Below are 21,449 nucleotides of genomic sequence, written 5' to 3'. Positions count from 1 at the left end.
TAAAAGGTGCAAAAGTAGACCTGAAGTAACCTTCCTAGGTTTTGAATAGGACATCTGAACACCATCAAGATATTCTTACATTAATTTATAAATATATTGTGATCCTAGTTCAATGACCAAAATCTCTTTTTTTTCTGGAGGTAGACAAGGTGAAACTAAGGTTGATATTGCAGGAGTAAGCATGCAAGCAGGACATTGAATAAGAACTGTGAGGGGGCGGACTAGCCCTCCCATCTATTAAAACATATTATAAAGCCTCTATAATTAACACAGTGGTTGTGGGGCACCGACTAGAATAGAATGGAATGGAATGTCTAAACATAGACCCTAACATATATGGAACCTTATGAAAAAGGTGGTATATCACTGAGGCAGAGATGGGCTTTTTCATAAATGGTGTTGGAGCAACTGGCCAACCATTTGGGAAAATATAAAATTAGACCTATTCCTCATGGTATAAATAAAACTGAGCTACAAATGGATGAGATCTAAGTAAAATAGGAAACTTTATATGCACTAGGAGAATGATGGGTGAATTCCTCCTTACAATCTGGGTGTAGAAGAAGCCTTTCTGTGACTCAAGATCCATATGCAAAAAAAGGAAATGTTGATAAATTTGATTACCAAAAACTTTTTCACATAAAGTCAAAGGACAAAGGACAGGTTGTAATAAAATATTTGTAGCATATAAAATAGCACAGGCTAAGATCTCTAATATATATTTATATTTTTTAATGAAAAATGAAAATAGCAAAAAATGGGCAAAAGGTACAAGCAGACCATTTGCAAAAGAATATATTAAAATGCCCTCTGAAATACATGAAAAGGTGATCAACTTTTGCCATGAGAGAAATGTAAATTAAAATTACACTAAAATACCATTTCTCACCTATCAGATCATCCAAAAAAAAAATCAAAATTTTGGGGCACCTGGCTGACTCAGTTCAGCGTCCAACTCTTGGTTCAGCTCAGGTCAGGATCTCAGGGTCATGGCCCGCATTGGGCTCTGTGCTAAGCACAAGTCTGCTGGAGACACTCTCTCTCTCTCTCTGCCCTTGCCCATTGCCCTCTCCCCTACCCCCTGCTCTTTCTAAAATAAAATCTTTTTAAAAAAGAGAGAGAAAGAAATTCCTTCAAAAAAAAAAATCTTGACAAAATATTCTGTCCTACGGGCTGTGAGGGTAAAGTCAGTCTCATACGTGGCAGGTAGCAATGTGAAATGGCACAACCCCTGTGAAGGGACACTTGAGGATAATGAAGTTATAGCTTCATTTTCACCCAGTGTGGCCACTTGCAGGGATTTACCCGGAAGGTACTCCTTTAACAAACAGCAGTATATGAGCATAGGGTTATTCATTCCAGCGTTACATGTAGGGGTGAAATACTGTCAACTGCCCAGACATGGGAGATTGGTCAAAGAAACTATGGTGCTGAATTACCTGTAAAAGCAATGAGGAAGATCTCTCTAAACTACTAGGTTAATTGTCGGGTATAGGTGAATAAAGCAAAGTGCAAAAGAGTATATAGAGTAGTCTGTTTTCCTGTTTAGTAGTAAAGACAAAATAAGGAACCACAAAAGTTAAGCACATCAGTTTGACTTTTTCACAAAGAAATACAGGAAGGATAAACCAGGGGATAGAAAGAAATTGATCATCCTCTGAGGAAGTTAGGTGGGGGAACTGAGTAAACAAATCATGATCTATAAAATAAGACGCTACACACAGCATTGGATGAATCCTAAAGACAGTGTTGAACCGAAGAACCCAGATACAAGAGTATATATTACTCCATTTGTATGAACACCTATGTATTTTACTATAGATGTGTGATACCTCAGTACATTTTTTTAAAGTTTATTAAAAGCTACTTGTACTGAGGCGCTTGGCTGGCTTAGCCTATAGGGTGTGGGACTCTGGATCTCAGGGTCCTGAGTTCAAGCCCCATGTTGGGCGTGGAGCCTACTTAAAACAATAAAAGATACTTGTTCCTATGTCAGCAGTGCCAAATTTCATCTTATCTTACTAATCAGAGGTGAGAAAAAAGTTATTTTTCTCCTCAAGTTCATCTGTAGGGTGGTGCTTTGCTGTAGTCGGTGGCACACTCCCCAGGTCATCTGCAGAAGCTGGTGATGTCATCCGCGCTGTGCACTCAGGATGGCGCTGCGCCCTGGGCCAGACCAGCGCAGCACACGGCAGAGTTACTGCAGGAACACACGTGCCAAACATGAACTCGAGGTGTACATTGCCTCCTGCTGCCACCGTCACATGTGAGGAAGGAGAAGCAGCAAATTCCCAGTTCTAAGATTATAGGCAATATGAGTCGCTGAAATAGGGGCTCTAGTAAGTAGAATGTTTCATGTGTCGGGGGGGTGTCCTTTGAAGGGTCAAGAAGGAGGATGGATTCAAGGAGCTGTCTGGTGAAGCATTTGGGGGGAAGGGTTTAGAGCCCATTGTTTACCCCCTTTTAAAGGCACTAATAATTAGACTTGAGACTACCGCTAAATGACCATGAAAGGCAAGTTGGAGAGTGGTAACTCACGCTGCAGCAGCCAAAAGAAAAAGAATGGTTGATTGGATAGGTAATTCAAAGGCATTGTGCTATTTTGGAGCCTTTATTTGGAATATAGATTTCTGTTGACATTGGGAGAGCCTTTAAGACAGGGATTTTTTTCTTCAGCAAAATAATTTATATTTCAGGTGACTATTGAAAGGTAGAAGGAGGAATTATGCTTTTGATGACTTAATTTGGGTAGATTCCATCACTGTGCAGTAAAGGAAACACATTTATGATACTAAAAAGATTTGTTTTTAAGGGGTCCGTTAGTGGGGAATTTATTTCTACAGAGACCATTTAAGACCTTCAAAGACCTATGAGAAAGACCTAAAAGAAAAAAACAATCTTCAGCTCATGAATAATTGATAATCTAAGTGTTCACAGGACACATTTTCCTGCAGAAATGGTATAAGTTATAGATAGAGTCTCTGGAAAGCCCTCAGAAATCTACTTAATTCCCAATGCCACTAAATATTGTTTCTTTGGGAGAATATATTCTGAGTTCTGCCTGCCAACAACAGTATCAGATTTTAAATCCTCTCTCCTCTGTGCAGATTTCCAAATGGGTGGTTTTTCTAGCCAAGGCCGTGAAAGTTGTAGTTAGGGTTCAAGGAGCCCCTACTATGTTCCCAGGAAGGAGCTATCTGAAGACTGTGGTGGGAAGTTGAGGCTCTAACCCATTTAGGACTTGCTATCTTCCATTAACATCTTATTTATAGTGGCTTTGCCTCTAGAGGTTTCTGGAGATTACAGACCATGCTAATTATTAACTCCTTAGCTTCCTGACATACAGAGCTTTTAGGAATGGCTTGAGCTGTTTTCTTTCCTCCTCTAATGGTGTGTGCATTTTTGGGCTTTATACTTTGAGTATCCAATTAGCAAAGTATGGATTGTATAACCTGTTTCTTCCTTTGCCTGTTAGGTAGTGCTGAGGAGTACTGAGAAGTGGGTTAAATGCATTAATATCCTCAGAGAAAAAATGTTTTTGTGAAGTATGACTACTTGGACACAACGTGAAATCTGTCCCACAAAACATATCTTGTCTAACTAATGACCTTCGTTGGCATTTGGATTTTATGCGGCTCCCTGTATTTATCCTCTTAGTGTTATTTACCGTGCCTCCTTTTGTTTTAAAATGAGTTGATATGTCAGTTTACAATATTTCTGGTGAATAATTCATACTATTCAATAAGTATTATCTCTTTCAATGGAACAGCTTATCAACCAGAGGTGTGACCGTGGAACTCTCATTGATGGTATATGTTCTTAATTGTGCTTTGGTTTTTAGTGAACAAAAACATTAAGAATAGGGGAACCCTAACGTTTTTAACATAAAAGGTGTTTTGCAGACTTTAATTGGGCAGTTTGTCTGTGCTGCATGTCTCGGGCACAAGTCACAGCCATTCTAAAGAGACTGTTAGCGCATTTATTCCTGAGTGAAAAATGGCTTTGCTCAAGTTGGCAGGCGGGCAGGGCTTATCGTGACGTTGCTACAGATTTTCATCATTTTCATGTTTGTCTCTTGCTTTTCTTTCCCTTTTTCCAGTTCTTCCTCCAGTGCTGGTTCCAAGACACAGCGAATATAATCCTCAGCACAGCTTGTTAGCTCAGTTCCGTAACTTAGGACAAAATGAGCCTCACATGCCACTCAACGCCACTTTTCCGGATTCTTTCCAGCAACCCAACAGCCATCCGTTCCCTCACTCCCCCAGTAGCAGCTACCCCAACTCTCCTGGAAGCAGCAGTGGCACCTACCCGCACTCGCCCACCAGCTCAGACCCAGGAAGCCCTTTCCAGATGCCAGGTGGGTTGGAATGTTCCTTGATGTTCGGGTCAGGTGCAAGAGTCGGGGGGAAGCTGGGTGCACCTGCACTCCGAGAGCGCTTTCCCCTCTGCTCCATGGCGCTCTGCTCTCAAACGCAGGGTGCTGCTGTGGCTGGAGGGAGACCTCATGGTCAAGGAAGCAAATGTCCTCTTTGAGTTGTCAGGCACGGAAGCTTGAATAAGTTTTATTTTGGATTTTGAAGGGTTTGGAACAGCTGCATCCTTCTGGGCGGGGCATAATTGCATAATTGTCTTTGCTCCTGAAAAAAAAGAGAGAAAAATAATGTGTTGCACACATTTGTTGTACATGGTGGGGGGGGGGCCCTGTTGTAAGTGCAACCTCAGAAAAGCTATTTCCTGAGGGATCACACCTCCCTGCTTAATTAAATTCATTTAAGTGGTGATGTAATCCCAAGAAACATATACTTTAGCAACAAAGGAAATGCAGCAGAAGTAGTGGAGACCATCTGCTTGTTTAACTTAGCAAAGACAAAAACAATTATCCTTTGTTAGATTGAACTGATGGTATAATGTTTATCAAAATAAATGATTAATTAGAACATATTTTTCAAATTATAGATTATTAAGCAAGCATCTCACAAAAAATGATTAGTGCCAAATTTCTTGCCAGTAGACTTGAAGAAGGATGCAAATAAAAGACTATACAAAGACTTATTGAACTTCGATTAGCACGTCAAGGGGGGGAAATTGGCGGGCAGGCCTGTTTATTAGGCCACTTGAAATGTTTTTCAGTAAATGCGAATTTGACAATAGTGCTAGTATGTCCTCAAAAATTGAAAGTGGTCCATGCTTGATGGTGCTGTCTTTTAGTTCTATATATATTACTTCTTTTGGTCCTGAACCTTTTATTTTGCATGTTTTTTGTTTCTCAATCCAAAACTGTTCAAGATGAGGCAGGGCAGCAGAGATATAGAGGAGTTTAAAAATCAAACTAAGCATCATCGGGTGATTTCCTGTTCACCCCACTGTCTCCCAGACCCGCTGGATTTGATGAATAGGTAAGTGGTGAAGAGATAGTCTCAGAAGCTCTTGGCAAAGTCGGGGTGGGCCCAGAGGTGAGAAACTGGAAGATTATTGCTCGAGTTTACACTGTGCCTCCGACTGTGAGGGCTTAAGATTACAGGCCAAGTGAAGAAAATGTGGACAAGAGAAAGCTGCCAGGGGTGGGAGTGGGAACTCAGGGGACTAGTAGAGGATCGCCCATTGCTGTCTGGTGGTCTGTCCCAGTGGTGCTGACGCCATTGGTGAAATTTTCATCAGCTCATTGACAGAAATTTACTGGATGTGGTCTGAGAGGATGCTCTGTCTTCATTCCTGCCTGGCAGGAAAGCAGAGTCAGTGTTATAGCTGCAGGGAAGAAGCTGAATTAAAAGAAGCTGGAGAGGGGCGCCTGGGTGGCTCAGTGGGTTAAGCCTCTGCCTTCGGCTCAGGTCACGATCCCAGGGTCCTGGGATCGAGCCCCGTATCGGGCTCTCTGCTCAGCGGGGAGCCTGCTTCCCCCTTTCTCTCTGCCTGCCTCTCTGCCTACTTGTGATCTCTCTGTGTCAAATAAATAAAATAAAATCTTTAAAAAAAAAAAAAAAGCTGGAGAAAGGGTGACAGAGGCATCCAGATAAGGTCCCCATAGTTCTGTCCTTGTGCTGTGAGTCCTTGCTTCTTGGCAGCTGGATGGTGGGAGTTGCTGGGTTGAGAGTCAGCTGGAAGGTCCGTCTTGGAAGTCTCTGACAAGCTGTAAAGGAGCGGCAGTGTGGGCCACCATCAAGCATGGACCACTTTCAATTTTTGAGGACATACCAGCACTATTGTCAAATTCGCATTTACTGGAAAACATTTCAAGTGGCCTAATAAACAGGCCTGCCTGCCCATTTTCCCCCCTTGACTTGCTAATCAGTGTTCAGTAAGTCTTTGTATAGAGCATCCTTCTTCAAATCTACTGGCCACCTGTCTTCCACAGTGAGCAGCCCTGAGTGATGTCGGCGCCTCCTCCAGGTTATTCATGGTGCCTGAAGTGAGAGCTTTGTTCCCTGCTCTGTCAGGTGTGCTAGATGGGCTCCCAATAGCTAGTAAGGAGCTAGCTTCTTGATCACAAAGGATTATGTGTGGGCAACCCATAACCCCTTATTTTATTTAAGAAAACACAAGACCCCTGTTAGTGTTCTTTGTTTCAAAAGACATGTTCTTTGCCTCTTATTGTCAGCTGGCCTTGAGCTTTCTAGAAGAACATATATAAATTCTGAAATAGAAGATAGCTGTGATAAACAGATTATTATTCTGCTACTCAGGGTTTAAAACTAGTAACTGTTAAAGCAGGCAGGAAGAAGGTACTCCTAACGGAGGGCTGAAGTCAGGAGAAATGAACAGTTGAAGTCAATGACTTGGCTGTAATGACGAAGTTGGTAAATTCGTGAGAGCCTGTGGGTTTAATGAAATGTGGGTTTAATGAAAGAGACCCTGAAGCTCTACTTAAGAAATCCTATGCAGTTTTTCCATCCACCAGTGAAACTATGAAATGCAGACATCCTCTCAAAGTGGATTGTATGAAAGTGTATTTAAGTACTCTTCTGGTTTCCAGAGAGCGTGAGGCTGGGTAGGCAGACAGCTCCTGGAACAGGCAGATAGTGCTTTTCCTCCCTCTGGACCTCTGCTAAGGTTGTACCAGATCACAAAGTGTTAGTCACTTTCAGAAAGTTCAGTGTCTGTAGCAGCCATTTTCCGATGGGGAGGTTGAAATGGGCAGTTCAATCTCAAGAATTTCACAGGATATATGTTTTAAGTGTGTATGTTTATTTAAGGAGAAAAATCATTTTCTTTACGCTTTGTAGCTGATACGCCCCCGCCTGCTTACCTGCCTCCCGAAGACCCCATGACCCAGGATGGCTCTCAGCCAATGGACACAAATATGATGGCACCTTCCCTGCCCTCAGAAATCAACAGAGGAGGTAAAACGCATTGCTCTTTATTCCCTTTTTCATGTCTAAAATTTGTCTGTCCATTGTTACTCTCTCTCACAAATTTTATTAGTCTGTAGAAAGATAGCTATTGGAGAAAGAGCCCAGTAAGAGAAGCTAGATAGAATTTTTTGGATTACAGATAAGTCTTTCATATGAGGAACAAACATGCCGAGTTAACTAATGAAGGCTTAAGTATAATTGTGCAGGTATCTGTTGAGAGCACAAGACAATAATTTTGAATAATTTTGGTGATAAAGGAGTATTTTTAAGTGAGGGACAGAGGGGTAGTAGTAAAAAAAACAATGAGCATAACATTACTGAAGTGGAGTTGTCACTGGCGATTTCCAAAATTAGAAGTTCATAGAACAAGGCTTCCCAAAGGTTCTTTTGTTGTAAGGATAGATATTCCTAAATGTCATTATTTTCCAGCTCTCCTCCATATACAGCTGCAGCTGGAACAAACTAGTAACATTTGTTTCTTTCTTGCTATATTTTTTTTTTGTTTCTAACCTTGTTAGGAAAAGGGGCCAAGGCACATGTTTTTCCTGTTCTCACCTGAAGAGCATAAGCAGAACCTGTGAGCAGGGTGGAGCATTTCTTTCCCTTTCTGGGGGCGGGGGGTGCGTTTCCAGCCCTGTCCTGCCGCCGGCAGTGACTGAGGGGAGAATGCCATCGCGCTGCACTGGCGAGGGGAGTGGGCCTCGCTGAGCAGAGAACTCGCGTCAGAGAGTGTCGGGAGAATCCCAGAGCACCCTAGGAAGGCATGACCATGTTGTCGAAGAAAACTGTTCCCAAACAACTTCTCATGGAAGAAAGTGCTTCCCTGATGCCCCATGGCATGGACCATTTCAATATGTATGCATTTTATGCAAATTGAATTTACAGTGCAATCTGATTACTAGGTGTATGTCTCATTTCATTCTTACTACATTTTTATGAAAATGGGAGATATCTCAGACATTGTCAGAGTTGCTGACATTTTTTAAGTTCTTAAAATCTGATGGTAAACTCAAAGAACATTTCTTAGATGCGCAGTGTAATAAAATGGAATGTACACCTTTTTTAATCTGTAAAATGTTTTTACCTCTGTTTCATTATTGGCTCTGTATTTTGTGGTTCCTCGTAATCTCTCAAACAATCTCCCAAACATAATTATCAACCAAAAAATAAAAATGCTGGTTTAGGAAAACAAAACAAAACAAAACTCCTCTGTCTCACACATCTTTGGCATTTGTGTTCCGGGAACACAACAGCACGAGAGAATGGGCACCGCACCGCTGCCGGAGAGGAGCGTGGGGACCCTGCAGCTATTGCAGTTAAGCCGAAAAAGACTGATTTCAGGAAGCAGGCCTTTAAATTGCTATAAAAATTTTCCTTTAAATAGTTTTTGTGAAATTTCCCCACTAGAATAAGTTTACAGTTAATATCTTCATGAGGCAGGAACGTTGGCCTTCCTGCTAGTGTTTTACCTTTGGTGGTTTTCCTAAAGCAGGAGTTTGCACACTACGACCAGTTCAGCCTGCTGCCTGTTTTTGTAAATAAATTTTTATGGGAGCACAGCTCCGTCCGTTACATATTATCTGTGGCAACTTTAGCACTGCTGGGGCACAGCTGAATAGTTACGGTAGAGACCAGATGGCCCACAAAATCTTTCTGGTCTTCTTCAGAAAAAAGTGCGTCATCCTCTGACCTAAATGAATGACATCTTGAACAATCCCGATAGCTTATAAAAGCCTTCTTTAGTGATGTCGCAGCCTTCTTTTAAGCTTTAGCAGTAGGTGAATCCTAAAGATCTTGCTCTTTGAAATACAGCACACTGACCGGTGGTAGTTGCTCAGCAGAGAAGAGAGCCTATGCCTGTATTCAGCTCCCTTGCTTAAGCGTATAGAGCAGCTAACGTATACATGGAGTTTTTTAATGATCATGTTCTTTGTTTTTCTAAAATTAAGGGCATTGTGATGTCTGTGGAGGTTGATGTTAAGAACACAGAAGTACTTCTTTCCGAGCAGTTAGAGCTTACGCTTCTAATGTGGGTGTTCTTTCTCTTTTTACGACTGTACACTCAGGACCTCGTAAACCTCAGATCATTACGTATTGGCATACTGGGCATGCATGGTTTGTGTTCCTGGAATCTCTGAAGCAGTGGCATAAGAGGTTTTACTACAGAAGGAACTTATCTTTAGAACCTTTTAGTTGCAAATGTTTAGAAGCATGTTCTGTTTGGAGATTTGTTAGTCTTAAGAGATTTGACTTAACAAGCTGCATCCTGTCAGTAAAGTTGGGTAATTTCCATTGTTGGCCCATTCTGGGAATGGAGAGACAAAACACACCTGCTCTGCATGACTTAAAGCAAATATAAGGAAGTTAGCATGAAATCTGGATGAGAGAGATATGATTCATTCTGTAAAAATGGCCAGCTGGCAAGATTTCTTCCTGCGTTTGAGGACTGGAGCCGAACTGTGGCCGTGATAGTTATTGGCAGCTAAATGTGAAGTAAGGGAACTTCTTATCAATAATTAGAAACTGATTTTCATTTGCTCGGCCTACGAAGGCTTTGTTGAAAGTCACCCTTTTTCTGCCAGCACCTTTGGCACGTTTCCTGTCCTCGATTGTGCTCTTCCCATTTGTTTTTCACTTGCCACTTGAATTTCTTTAGATGGGGAGCCAGTGTCCGCGGTGGGGGTGACTTCCATTCTGGCATATGGCGGAGCAAGTACCATATTGTGAGTGGTCAGCAAATGCCGTTGGTGTGCTTGCTTAGCTGGCGTTCAGTGATCTGATAGTAGTTGGAGATTATTTTCCAATTAAAGGGGAATGTCACATTTAGCAAGGAGGACCTGTGTTAGATGTCACAGAGAAACTGTACACATTATAATGGTGCTTGCTTTTCCGCATCTTCATTCCATGATTCTGAGCCAGTTTCACAACAGTTTCAGGTTTTAAGAGCCGGAGGCACTAACTGAGGTTGACTCTGAGCTCTTCTTTCTTATAGATGTTCAGGCGGTTGCTTATGAGGAACCCAAACACTGGTGCTCTATTGTCTACTATGAGCTCAACAACCGTGTGGGTGAAGCGTTCCACGCCTCCTCCACAAGTGTGTTGGTGGATGGTTTCACCGATCCTTCCAACAATAAGAACCGTTTCTGCCTCGGGCTGCTTTCCAACGTTAACCGGAATTCCACTATCGAAAATACCAGGCGGCACATTGGAAAAGGTGAGTGTGTGCTTGAACCTCATTCAGATGTTTGTCTGTTGTGTCCCCATTCCCCCAGAACTGACTTAGTCGTTCCTGGGGCAGACTCGGAGAGCAAACACCAGGTAGTAAACACTGGCTCCAGTTCATAAATATTTTTTCAGTTTCTATTACCAAGACGTTACTTAATTTCCAATCTGCAGTTTTTGTGTCTGCCACCTCATGGGAGTTGATATTAATTAGCTAAAATAGTGATTTGGGGAGCACAATTCTATCTTACTTTTGCTGCAGAATAAAAGCAGCTGTTAGAAAGTGACTTAAAACCTCAAACTAAAGGCAGGTTAAAACAAGTAAACCTAATGTGTTTCAAATGAGTACCGTAACTCATGGGAAAAAGGAAGAAAGAACCAATCCAGAATAACTTAACGAACATGGTGTTTGGCCATGTATCTATAGTCCGGGCCAGGTAGGGTAGAGTGCTTGCAAACGAATCCTGAACCTCTCTTAGTAGACTTGATTATCTAGTAGCAGTATGGGTGAAACGGTTCCAGAACTTTGAGACAGAAAGTGAAGCAAATGATTGAGTGCAGTGTTGCTAAGAGAAAGTCTGGCTTTTCACTGTGGAATGAGAAACATACCGGCATGGAGAAGGGCAACAGATAAACCCTGGGGCGGTATCAGGGTGAAATGACGATTTAATAATATGTGTGCATATCTGTGTCTGCATGGTTAGGTTCTTGTGGATGTGTGTGTGTGCATGTGTAGGTGCGCTCAAATATGCGTATAATCTCTGATCTGTTTGCTGGAAGGGCCAACAGGCAAAGACACCCAGGAGAAGGGAGTACATCTGGTGCTCAGGCCATCATCTCTAACACCATTTCCCACTGAGCGAGGATCTGGGGCTTATCAGGGAAAGGGCTGACTCCGGGTAGACAACGATGAGCCCAGAACATTTTGTTATACCAGACGTGAAGAAACATGAAAATGATGGGGGCCTGTCACAGGAGCCAACTTGGAGGGGCTTCCCCTGGCCAATTCTGGGACAGTTTAAGCACCAAAATAATTAAGTGCAGCTATGGATTTTAAACCACTGAAAGACAACAGTAATTTGTAAGTCCCTGCCAATAATAAATCACTACAGGAATGAATGAATGGAGAAGGCTGGTTGGGAAATGCAGAGTGAGTGCTAGAGCTAGAAAGTCATCGTTTTGCAGCCATCAGTCAGGAATCCTCAGTGGATGCTGCACAGAGAACTTTTGGCAAGAATCAGGATATTTGCATGGTCTTGCATTGTCTCCTCACAGCCTGCCTATTAGTTACAAGGGAGAATAAAAATCACTAGTTACGGGTGCCTGGGTGGTTCAGTGGGTTAAGCCGCTGCCTTCGGCTCGGGTCATGATCTCAGGGTCCTGGAATCGAGTCCCGCATCGGGCTCTCTGTTTGGCAGGGAGCCTGCTTCCCTCTCTCTCTCTCTCTCTCTGCTTGCCTCTCCATCTACTTGTGATCTCTCTCTGTCAAATGAATAAATAAAATCTTTAAAAAAAAATCACTAGTTACACAGTAGAGACACTGGAGAGCGTCTTGCCTGGGAGATCAAAATTATCATCACCAGTGAAAGAAGATGGATTTCATATGCCACTAGATATGATACCCTGAGTAGGAGGTAGCATCACCTATGCAGAATTCCAGTCGAGAATGCAAATCTTAATCTCCTCAATGAGATTAAAACTGAAAATTCTACTCAAAAGGGAGAGGAGGAACTGTATTCTTCCAAAATAATCAACATCAGAAGGCAAAGGTGTGGAAATGTTCCACATTAAAAGAGATTAAAGAACTGTGACAGCTGTGTAATAAGCTGACCCTGAACACGATCTGTCCCAGAAAGGGGGAAAAATACCACAGAGGACCTTACTGGGGTCAGCAGGCAGAGTTAGAATATACGAGTGATAGATTAGATACAACTGACTATTGGACCAATGTTCCGTGCAATGGCTTTGCTAACTGTACTGTGGCTATAGAAGAGAATACCCCTAGTCTTAGGAAAAACACACACAAGTGTATACATAAAGGTATCTATCCATCCAAAACTAACCCTGTGTCAGAGTATAGGCAGACAGGTGCATATATACATGTATATATCTGTGGACATGTATATATGAATGTATCTAAGGGTATGTATGAAAGCATAGGAGGGAAGGAGGTGCAAACGATCAGACACCTGGAATAAATTGTCACAATAGTGGCTAGATGAGTGCTCTTTGTTCGTTATTCTTGGCTGTTCTATTTCTGTACATTTAAAACTATTTTCATAGTAAACATTTTTTTAAATGACCTACTATTATTTAGAACAGTGGACCAAATCAAGTGGTTATTTAATAAATGTTTAAAAGGCATTTGAGATAAAAGTTCAACACTTGATCCAAAAACAAAAACACCTCCTAAAACAGGAATTAGTAGGTAGTTCCTTAATACAATTAAGAGGGGAAAAAAACAAACCCTAAACTCCACATGTGATGAAGAAATGCTAGAACCTAAGTTCATGACATATAGATATCTATGATCTATATAAGCCCTGGAAATTGTGCATAAGCACAATTTTGCATGCATTTGGGATAGAGGACTGTATTTTTCAATAAGTTCTAAAGTTGACCATTACCCCAAAGTACTAAAAAGTCATTGTACTCCGAAACATTTCTATTAAAAATGAGGAAGAGGGGCATTTGGATGGCTCAGTTGGTTAAAATGTCTGACTCTTGATCTTGATCTAGGGTTGTGAGTTCAAGCCTTGTATTGGGCTCCATGCTTGGCATGGAGCCTACTTAAAGAAAAAAAAGAAAGATTTTAGGAAGAAAATAAGGATTCTGGGAATGCTGTTACTTAAAATTGTTCCAGATACCTTGACTAGTGTATTCAAATGTAGAATTACCAATAATGGAAATAAGCCAAAATTATCATTATTGCAGACGATATGATTAACTAATTGACAGTATTCTCGGGGTAGATTCTTGAAGTGAAATTAGGTCAAAAGTAGGTCTAGATATATTATGCCAAATTATTTTCCAGGAAGCTTTTATTAATTTCCACTTGTACCGTAAGTCTGTTTTGTGAGTGCCTTTCCTCCTTAACCCACATTGGTATTACTGACATAAGTAATACTGACCATGGTAATACTTTTGGACACTGTGTGTATTCAAAAGTTATGGTTGTTTATCTAGAAACTTCTAAAGAATTTATTTTTAGAAACTATGTGCCAGTTTTCTTCAATCTGGGAATAACCAGTTAGAAAATATAGTGGAGGAGAAAATGAAATTTCCAATAGCAACAGAAAATGTAGTTTTTTTGGAAATAATCTGAATAAGCAATACATGAGAATTATATAAAGAAAACCAAATTTTATTGAGAGAAAGAAAATTTAGATATATACATAAGCGGTCGGTGTCCCTTAAAGAGAAGGCTTAATATTATGAGAATATTTTAGGGACAGCTCTTCTTCCTAATTTCAGTTTGTGGTTTAAAACAATCTATGCTAGAATCACAATGTGCTATTTTTTTGAAAGTTGGAAAATGTGTTCTGATATCGCCTGGCAGGATAAACAAGTGAAAATAGCTAAATTTTTTAATGGAAGAGTAAGGAAAAAATTCTTGATGTTAGGTTAATTAAATATTATGAAACTATAGTTAAATCAGGTTTAGACAAAATGGGTAGAATAAACTAAACTCGGACTATATTGTATTTCAAAATTAATATATGTTAAGTGAAGCATAACAAATCGGTAATCTTCTAGTGGTCCTGCGGTAACAAAGTTAGCTTTTAGGTGAGGCTGTAGAGAGAAACCCTGACCTCATTTCATATAAGCAAATAGATTAATGAATTGAGTTTTCTTTAATGGCAAGCTATTAAGAAGCTAGAAGAAAATACATTTGATCAGAGAGGTAGAAATTTTCTAAGCATAAAAAGCAATAGAAAAGATCACAAGAGATTTGACTACTCAAAGCTTTCAAACTTCTGTGGATTAAAGAAAAATACAAAGGACTGATGGGGGAAACAAATAGAAAATAAATTATTTATATCTTACACGTAGCTCATAAAAAAAACAATAAAAATACTAGAACCCCAGTGGAATAAATAGGTAAAAAATAGGAACAGTAAGTTCATAAGAGAAACACAGATGGCTAATAAACAAACGAGAGCATATCCAGTCTCACATGTAAATTAAAACAATACTGGTTTTAGGCTGTGATTTATTTTATTTGTTTTTGTCTTAAGCTCACTCCATCCTGGCACAGGCAAAATGAGAAGGGCCCTCCTACACTGCTGGTGGGGTGTAAATTGATACAAGCATTCTGGAAAGTCATTTGGCAAAGCAAATCAAGAGCCTTTGATCCGGCAATTTAACTTCCAGGAATCTCTCCTAAGGATATTAATCAGAAATTATCCAGAGACATTTATCCTGGCATTGTTATAACAGAAAATTAGTATCAGTGCTGTGGTCCCGTGTTGGGAGAATCACTAAAGTAAATTGTTGTGTCCGTATAATCATGTAGATTATGTTTAAATGTTTGCAGAGAAAGTTTAGTAATACTCAAAACCTGGAATCCAGTGTGTCCAAATATTAACAGTTACTGACTCTGTGTCACAAAATAAGTGATACTTTCTGCTTCTTTATATTTGGTTTTACTTTCTAAATGTTCAAAAACGAATGCTGCTCATTTTTATAATCAGCAAAAAAAGTAAACACACACACTCTTAAATTGTTTTCTCTACATCACACAGGAAAATGGGCTTCTGTTCCAGTAGCTATTTAATTGTTAAAGAAGTCTTAGCCATTGTGTGTACCTGTAAGCACAAAACTCAGTTTTTTTGGATTGGATTGGAGACAATAGTTTAAGGATTGGCTGAAACCTGCCAGAGTTCCCGAGTTTCCTGCAAGGAGAGTGTTTAAAGCCACATGGGATGTGACTCTGTTCGCTGCGTGGCCTGTAATAAAGTAATGTCCCTTAAGGGCGTAGGGCTTTGTCAGAAAGCGCCCCCACCACCACCACCACACACACTTTACTTTTTTTAAAGGCTGAGTAGGATCAATTTCCTACACTCTAAGATGTCACAGGAAGAAGTTTGGAGCAGATGGTAGTTCGGGGAGATCAGATTGCACACAGTATGAATTATTTTTATAATTATTTTCTCCCGGACCTTACATCTGACAGCTCTCAGCAGTACTGCCTCCACCTCTGATTTTCTAGTTCTTTCACTCGTCTTGGCCCTCCTTTCTCTCCTGTCTTTGTTACGTTGTTTCCTAGAAACCTCTTAGACATACCTGTTAACAAAAGAATATTGTGTGAACTAATAGGGTTAAATGAGATTTTATCAGTTGTCCAAGATTTGGAACGTATCTCTCTAATTAGCCAAAGTTTAAATCCATGCAAATTCATATACTGAAGATACACAGAAGCTTTACCGCTGTGAAAAGTGATGATGAAGACATTGCACACGTTGTCTTCCTGCAGGAGTACATCTTTACTACGTGGGAGGGGAAGTGTATGCCGAATGCCTCAGCGACAGCAGCATCTTTGTGCAGAGTCGGAACTGCAACTACCATCATGGATTTCACCCCACTACTGTCTGCAAGATCCCTAGTGGGTGTAGTTTGAAAATCTTCAATAACCAAGAATTCGCTCAGTTATTGGCACAGTCTGTGAACCATGGCTTCGAGACAGTCTATGAGCTCACTAAAATGTGCACTATCCGCATGAGCTTTGTAAAGGTAAGTGAACTCCGTTGCTTTGGTTAGGGTTTGACTTGCTGCACTTCATCTCGGTGTATAAATCTATGTCTTCTTGCTCTGTGTCCATAGAAGCCCACTTATTACCTAGGCGTTTTTGAACTTGAGTAGGGATGTCAGTTATTAGGAGGATATAATTAGAATTACAGGAGTGTTTGTATTAAATGTCAAGAGTGTAGGAGCCTCGAATAACTTTTTCCTATTCAAATAGGCATGATTTTAACTATTGTAGTACCATAAGAAAATGTTATGCTATGTGTTTAACACTTATAATTTAATCGCATGGTTTTCTTAGGAGATCAGTTGAGTTAAATACATGTCCCTTCCTTTTCATTCTGTTTCAGTACTTAGATGGTGGTAAACACTTGTTGCTTTTGTCTCAGCAATAAACAAGTGATCTTTTTGTAAATATTCATCACACTGGGGTTTACTTTTGACTGGTCAGGGTTTTTAAAAAATGTTTTCAGTAAAACCTCATCATTTTCTTATAATTCAAAAATTAAAAGACCCTTGCCCACAGATCAGTAGAGGCCTTAGTTCTAAGATTATAGTTAGGGTTGAGGACGGAGAAGGTTAAAGACATTGCTCACAATAATTGATCTCTTTTCTGCCTTCTCTTCTGCTTCTGAGAAATAAAAAATTTTAAGATGTCATTGAAATGTAAAAAAAATTAAATATCTGATTAGATTTCATGAGTTGTAACTTATGTAGTGATTGACTTGTCTCTGAGTTCTCAAAGATAAATTTTCATCCTCTGTTACCTTGAGAAACAGAACTAATTATATATTTGGGTGAGGCAATCACCTTTTATGTCCTCTCTTCAGAAGCTCACCTAACTTGTTGTTAAACCAGTTCTGTAATGTGTGTGTTACAGAGGGTAATTTTGGAACTTTACTTTGTTAATCATCCTTTAGATCAAAGATACCTTTCTCTGACTATCTTTTTTTCTTACTTCTTTGAATCATATTAGCAGATTTTGACAGTGTTCTTTTAATATTTTCTCCAAACATTATTCAGCAGTTCTTTGAAGCTGAGTCTGGTGCCTTTTTAGTATTAAGGAGGGTTTTTTTACCCCTTAGAGAGGTTAACCAATATGCTATGTACCCGTGAGACTACAAAGATCTTTCTCATCCACCACTAACATTCACTGTATAATTTTTGACTTTGCATTTTGGCTAAAGTGAATTTTAAAATGGGGACAGTAACTTGCCACCAGTGCTTTTTGTTTGTTGTTTTATGGTATGGAGGAAAGAGTACCTGTTAAGAGTCAAAAGACCCAGACTCTAGTTTTATCTGCCATTTTAACTGTGCGATTAAAGCACAGGGATCCTTTGCTGGTCCTCGTGATCATCATCTTTAAAATGGGTGGATGGAGTTGGGAACTGTGGTAACCATTACCGGGGTTCCTTGGAGAGTCTACTATTATTGAAGGACCACTCATGTAGAATTTATGACTCTACTGCTTCAGCTGGCTTTCTCCTCAAGCTCATTTCATACTGATTACCCCTTTTTAATGGTTTTACTTTTATACATTTCAAATTACTTTTACAGAAGAAAGAACAAACTTTACGCTAATAAAGAGTGTTTATGATATAAGGGTATGCATTAAAATGTATTAGATTTCATTCATTCAGCAAATATTTTTAGCACTATTCCAGAGAATTAATGCAAAGATGAAAAAGCACCTGGTTCACAATGCTAATGGCCTATTATATGTTTAATTATAAAATAATGTGGTGTATACTGGAATGGAGGGTAATACAATAGAATAATATATATGATATATTAATATAATATATAATAATAATATAATGAACATAGCTGGGAAGCTGGATTTGGAGTTGAGGATAAACAAATTCTCTTTTAAAACTCCTGCTGACATGATAAAGGGCAGCTGCTTATACATTTGCAACAAAAAACTTGCCTAGTGGGGTGCCTGGGTGGCTCAGTTGGTTAAGCAGCTGCCTTCGGCTCAGGTCATGGTCTCAGAGTCCCAGGATCAAGTCCCGTATCAGACTCCCAGCTCCATGGAGAGTCTGCTTCTCCCTCTGACCTTCTCGCCTCTCATGCTCTCAAAAAAAAAAAAAAATAGCCTAGTGTTTCTACGGTCTTGTTCTTTGTTATCATAAGGATTGCATACCTTGCCCTTGTCACACTTAGCATCTTAGAGAAATGATACAGAACATTTTGCTAATATTAATAGTCAATCATGTGTTATTTTGAAGACTGACATTTTGGACTTTAAAGCACACATTTTATAAATTATTTGCACAGTAAACTCCCCATATTTCTGAAAAATCCAAGTCATTTCAGCTGAACAAGTATCTCTAGGGCTCTGCTTTATGCCATTCACCTTGCTAGGTGTTTGCAATCAAAGATAAATAAGATCTGGGGCGCCTGGGTGGCTCCGTTGTTAAACATCTTCCTTCAGCTCAGATCATGATCCCAGGGTCCTGGGTTTGAGCCCCACATCTGCCTCCCTGCTCAGTGGGAAGCCTGCTTCTGTTCCCTCTCTGTCATATAAATAAATAAATAAATAATCTTAAAAAAAAAAAAAGATAAATAAGATCTGGTCCCTGCCTTCAAAGAACTTACTATCTAATGGAAGAAACATGCACACAAACCTTTAAATTAAGATTAGCAATGTACTGATAGAAGTAGAAATGCATGGATGTATATATGTATGCAGTTCATGTATCACAACTTTTTCCTGAAAGTTCTGATATTTATATGTATTTCTTGAATGTCCTGGAGTAAGTAGGTGTTAGAGATAAACGGTACCCAACCTTCTCTGACATCCCTCAGGAAACAAGGGGTTTATCAGAGCTTTTCCATTGCCCACCACACCAGTGAGTTTTTTTGATCTTCACAATTGCAAGATTACCTTTCTCTTTTTCAACTTTAGTGTCCCAATTCAGTAATACTGAAGATGTCAGGCAAGCTGCCTTCTTGTACAAATGTGTAATGGAATCTGCTGATTTGAAACAATGATTAGGTGTCAGTAATAGCTTTTTGGATATGTGTGCGCTTCTGCCAGCTTGCTTCGAGATTGAAAGATCAAGAGCTCTTGTGTTGCTAGGAGGACCGTCAGTGACTGGGTGGGCAAGAAGCAGAATGTCAGTTTGTCTAACATAACTTTTCTTTATTTTCTTGGTGATAGTGAGTATTTAACATCTGTTACAATACTATCAGTAACACAGGGGGCAATGAATATGAAAGGTAAAAAGTGCCTTTGTTAAAACAGCCTTATAAGGTATTTTGAAACTTCCATTCCCCAAGAGCACTACTTCTTAACCTGGAATGTGTGGAGGGACCTTAGGGAGCCTTGAACACACCCATCCCCTGAATTGCCTTCCAAATTGTGTGCGTGTGGGGTGTGTGTGTGTGTGTGTTTGTGCACACAAGCATCTGCCTTACAGAAAGCATCCGTGTCTTTAATCAGCGTTTCTGGTTATGGGAACACTTCTTACTTAAAAGTTTAACCACAGTGTTAAGCAGGTTAATGACCTCCAATGTGTTTTCTAGGGTTGGGGAGCAGAGTACCACCGCCAGGATGTTACTAGCACCCCCTGCTGGATTGAGATCCACCTGCACGGCCCCCTCCAGTGGCTGGATAAAGTTCTTACTCAGATGGGTTCACCTCACAATCCTATTTCATCTGTGTCTTAAACGGCCTCAGGCTTCTGCCTCTTGAAAACTATTGAGCCTTGCATGTACTTGAAGGATGGATGAGTGAGTCAGACGCGATCAAGAACTGACAAAGGAGCCTTGATAATACTTGACCTCTGTGACCAACTGTTGGATTCAGAAATTTAAAAAACCTTGGTAACATACTGTCGATATCAAGAACCTGTTTAGTTTACATTGTAACATTCTATGGTAAAATCAACTAAAATGCATACTGTTAGGAGGACTTTATGTAGAGTTAAAGGAGAGATGGCCAAGCCAGGGACAAATTATCTATCAGAGAAACGGTCCTAAGAGATTCTTTTGTGTTTGGCACTTTAAGGTCATCGTTTGGCAAAAGTTTAGCATTAATAGTCTCTCTGAAGTGTGTTTTTATCAGGTTTAGAACCCATGTTGAGTCTTCTCTTCATGGGTTTTCATAATATTTTAAAACTATTTGTTTAGTAATGGTTTTTGTTTTTTAAGTAAAGTTTAGACTTGATGATATACATGGTAATCTTTCTAAAATTGTATGCTGACCATACTGCTGTCAGAATAATGTTAGGCATATGCTCTTTGCTAAATATATATGTACAGAATATTTGGAAGTTAAGAATTGATTAGACTAGTGGATATAGGAGTATTTGAGGGGGGTGGGGGAGAGGGAAATGACAACTGCAAATGTAGAATATACTGTAAAGAGTCAGTTTGTTGCTTTCAAGAAACAAACTGATGTCTGAATTTTGCTGTGTTTTAATTTTTTAGAGATTTTATCCTACTTTTTTTTCGTGTCTTCTATCCCTTCCTCTTCAAAAAGCAGTTATGCAGCTGTTTCATTCATATAACTGTGAGAGCAAATGAGTAATTCCTGCTACTCTGAAACTGACTGCCTGTATGTTTCGATACCAATTGTATGGAGTGCTTGAATGTAATAAGCAGTTTTTATGGAGTTTACAGAAATGGGCTTTAATTTTCAAGTGAATTGTTTGCCAAACCTAGTAACTGTTTAATATTTGGAGGATTTAAAGAACATCCCTGTTTAAATCCATTTCAAACTTTTTAAATTTTTTTGTACTATGTTTGGTTTTATTTTTCTTCTGCTAATCTTTTATATTCACTTATGCTCTCGTACATTGAGTACTTTTATTCCAAAACTAGAGGGTTTTCTCTACTGGAAATTTTAAATAAACCTGTCATTATTGCTTACTTTGATTAAAACTTTGTTGTTTCCGTCCTGAGTTCACTCACTAGATTTTAGAACTAGTAGGATTTACTACTCTTCTGAGAGATTTTTCTCAAATATTCCTTGCCAAACGTAACAAACTAAATTACTAACACAGAGACAGAGAAACTGAATCGTGAAGAGAGCAGAGTCCCTTTAAATCAGAAAAGAAAGGACATGTGGAACTTTGGAAATTAAGAAAAAAGAACTAGCAAAATTTGGAATTTTAGACCTAGTTG

The 21,449-nt window shown here is 39.7% G+C and overlaps 1 protein-coding gene across 1 annotated transcript in view; it reads left to right on the top strand.

Moving 5' to 3' along the window:
- Positions 1–21,194, top strand: part of SMAD1 (SMAD family member 1) — a 74,060-nt gene extending 52,866 nt beyond the window's left edge. The window contains exons 3-7 of the mRNA XM_044224934.1: positions 4,100–4,357; positions 7,221–7,337; positions 10,342–10,563; positions 16,048–16,304; positions 19,848–21,194. Coding sequence (XP_044080869.1) covers positions 4,100–4,357; positions 7,221–7,337; positions 10,342–10,563; positions 16,048–16,304; positions 19,848–19,991 — 998 coding nt within the window. The 3' untranslated portion in view covers positions 19,992–21,194. The remainder of the gene's footprint in view (positions 1–4,099; positions 4,358–7,220; positions 7,338–10,341; positions 10,564–16,047; positions 16,305–19,847) is intronic.
- The last annotated feature ends 255 nt before the right edge of the window (positions 21,195–21,449 follow it).

Source organism: Neovison vison, chromosome 11, assembly GCF_020171115.1.
Source record: "Neovison vison isolate M4711 chromosome 11, ASM_NN_V1, whole genome shotgun sequence".
Lineage (NCBI taxonomy): Eukaryota > Metazoa > Chordata > Mammalia > Carnivora > Mustelidae > Neogale > Neogale vison.
Note: the sequence above shows the minus strand (reverse complement) of the source record. Positions and strands in the feature narration are given on the sequence as shown.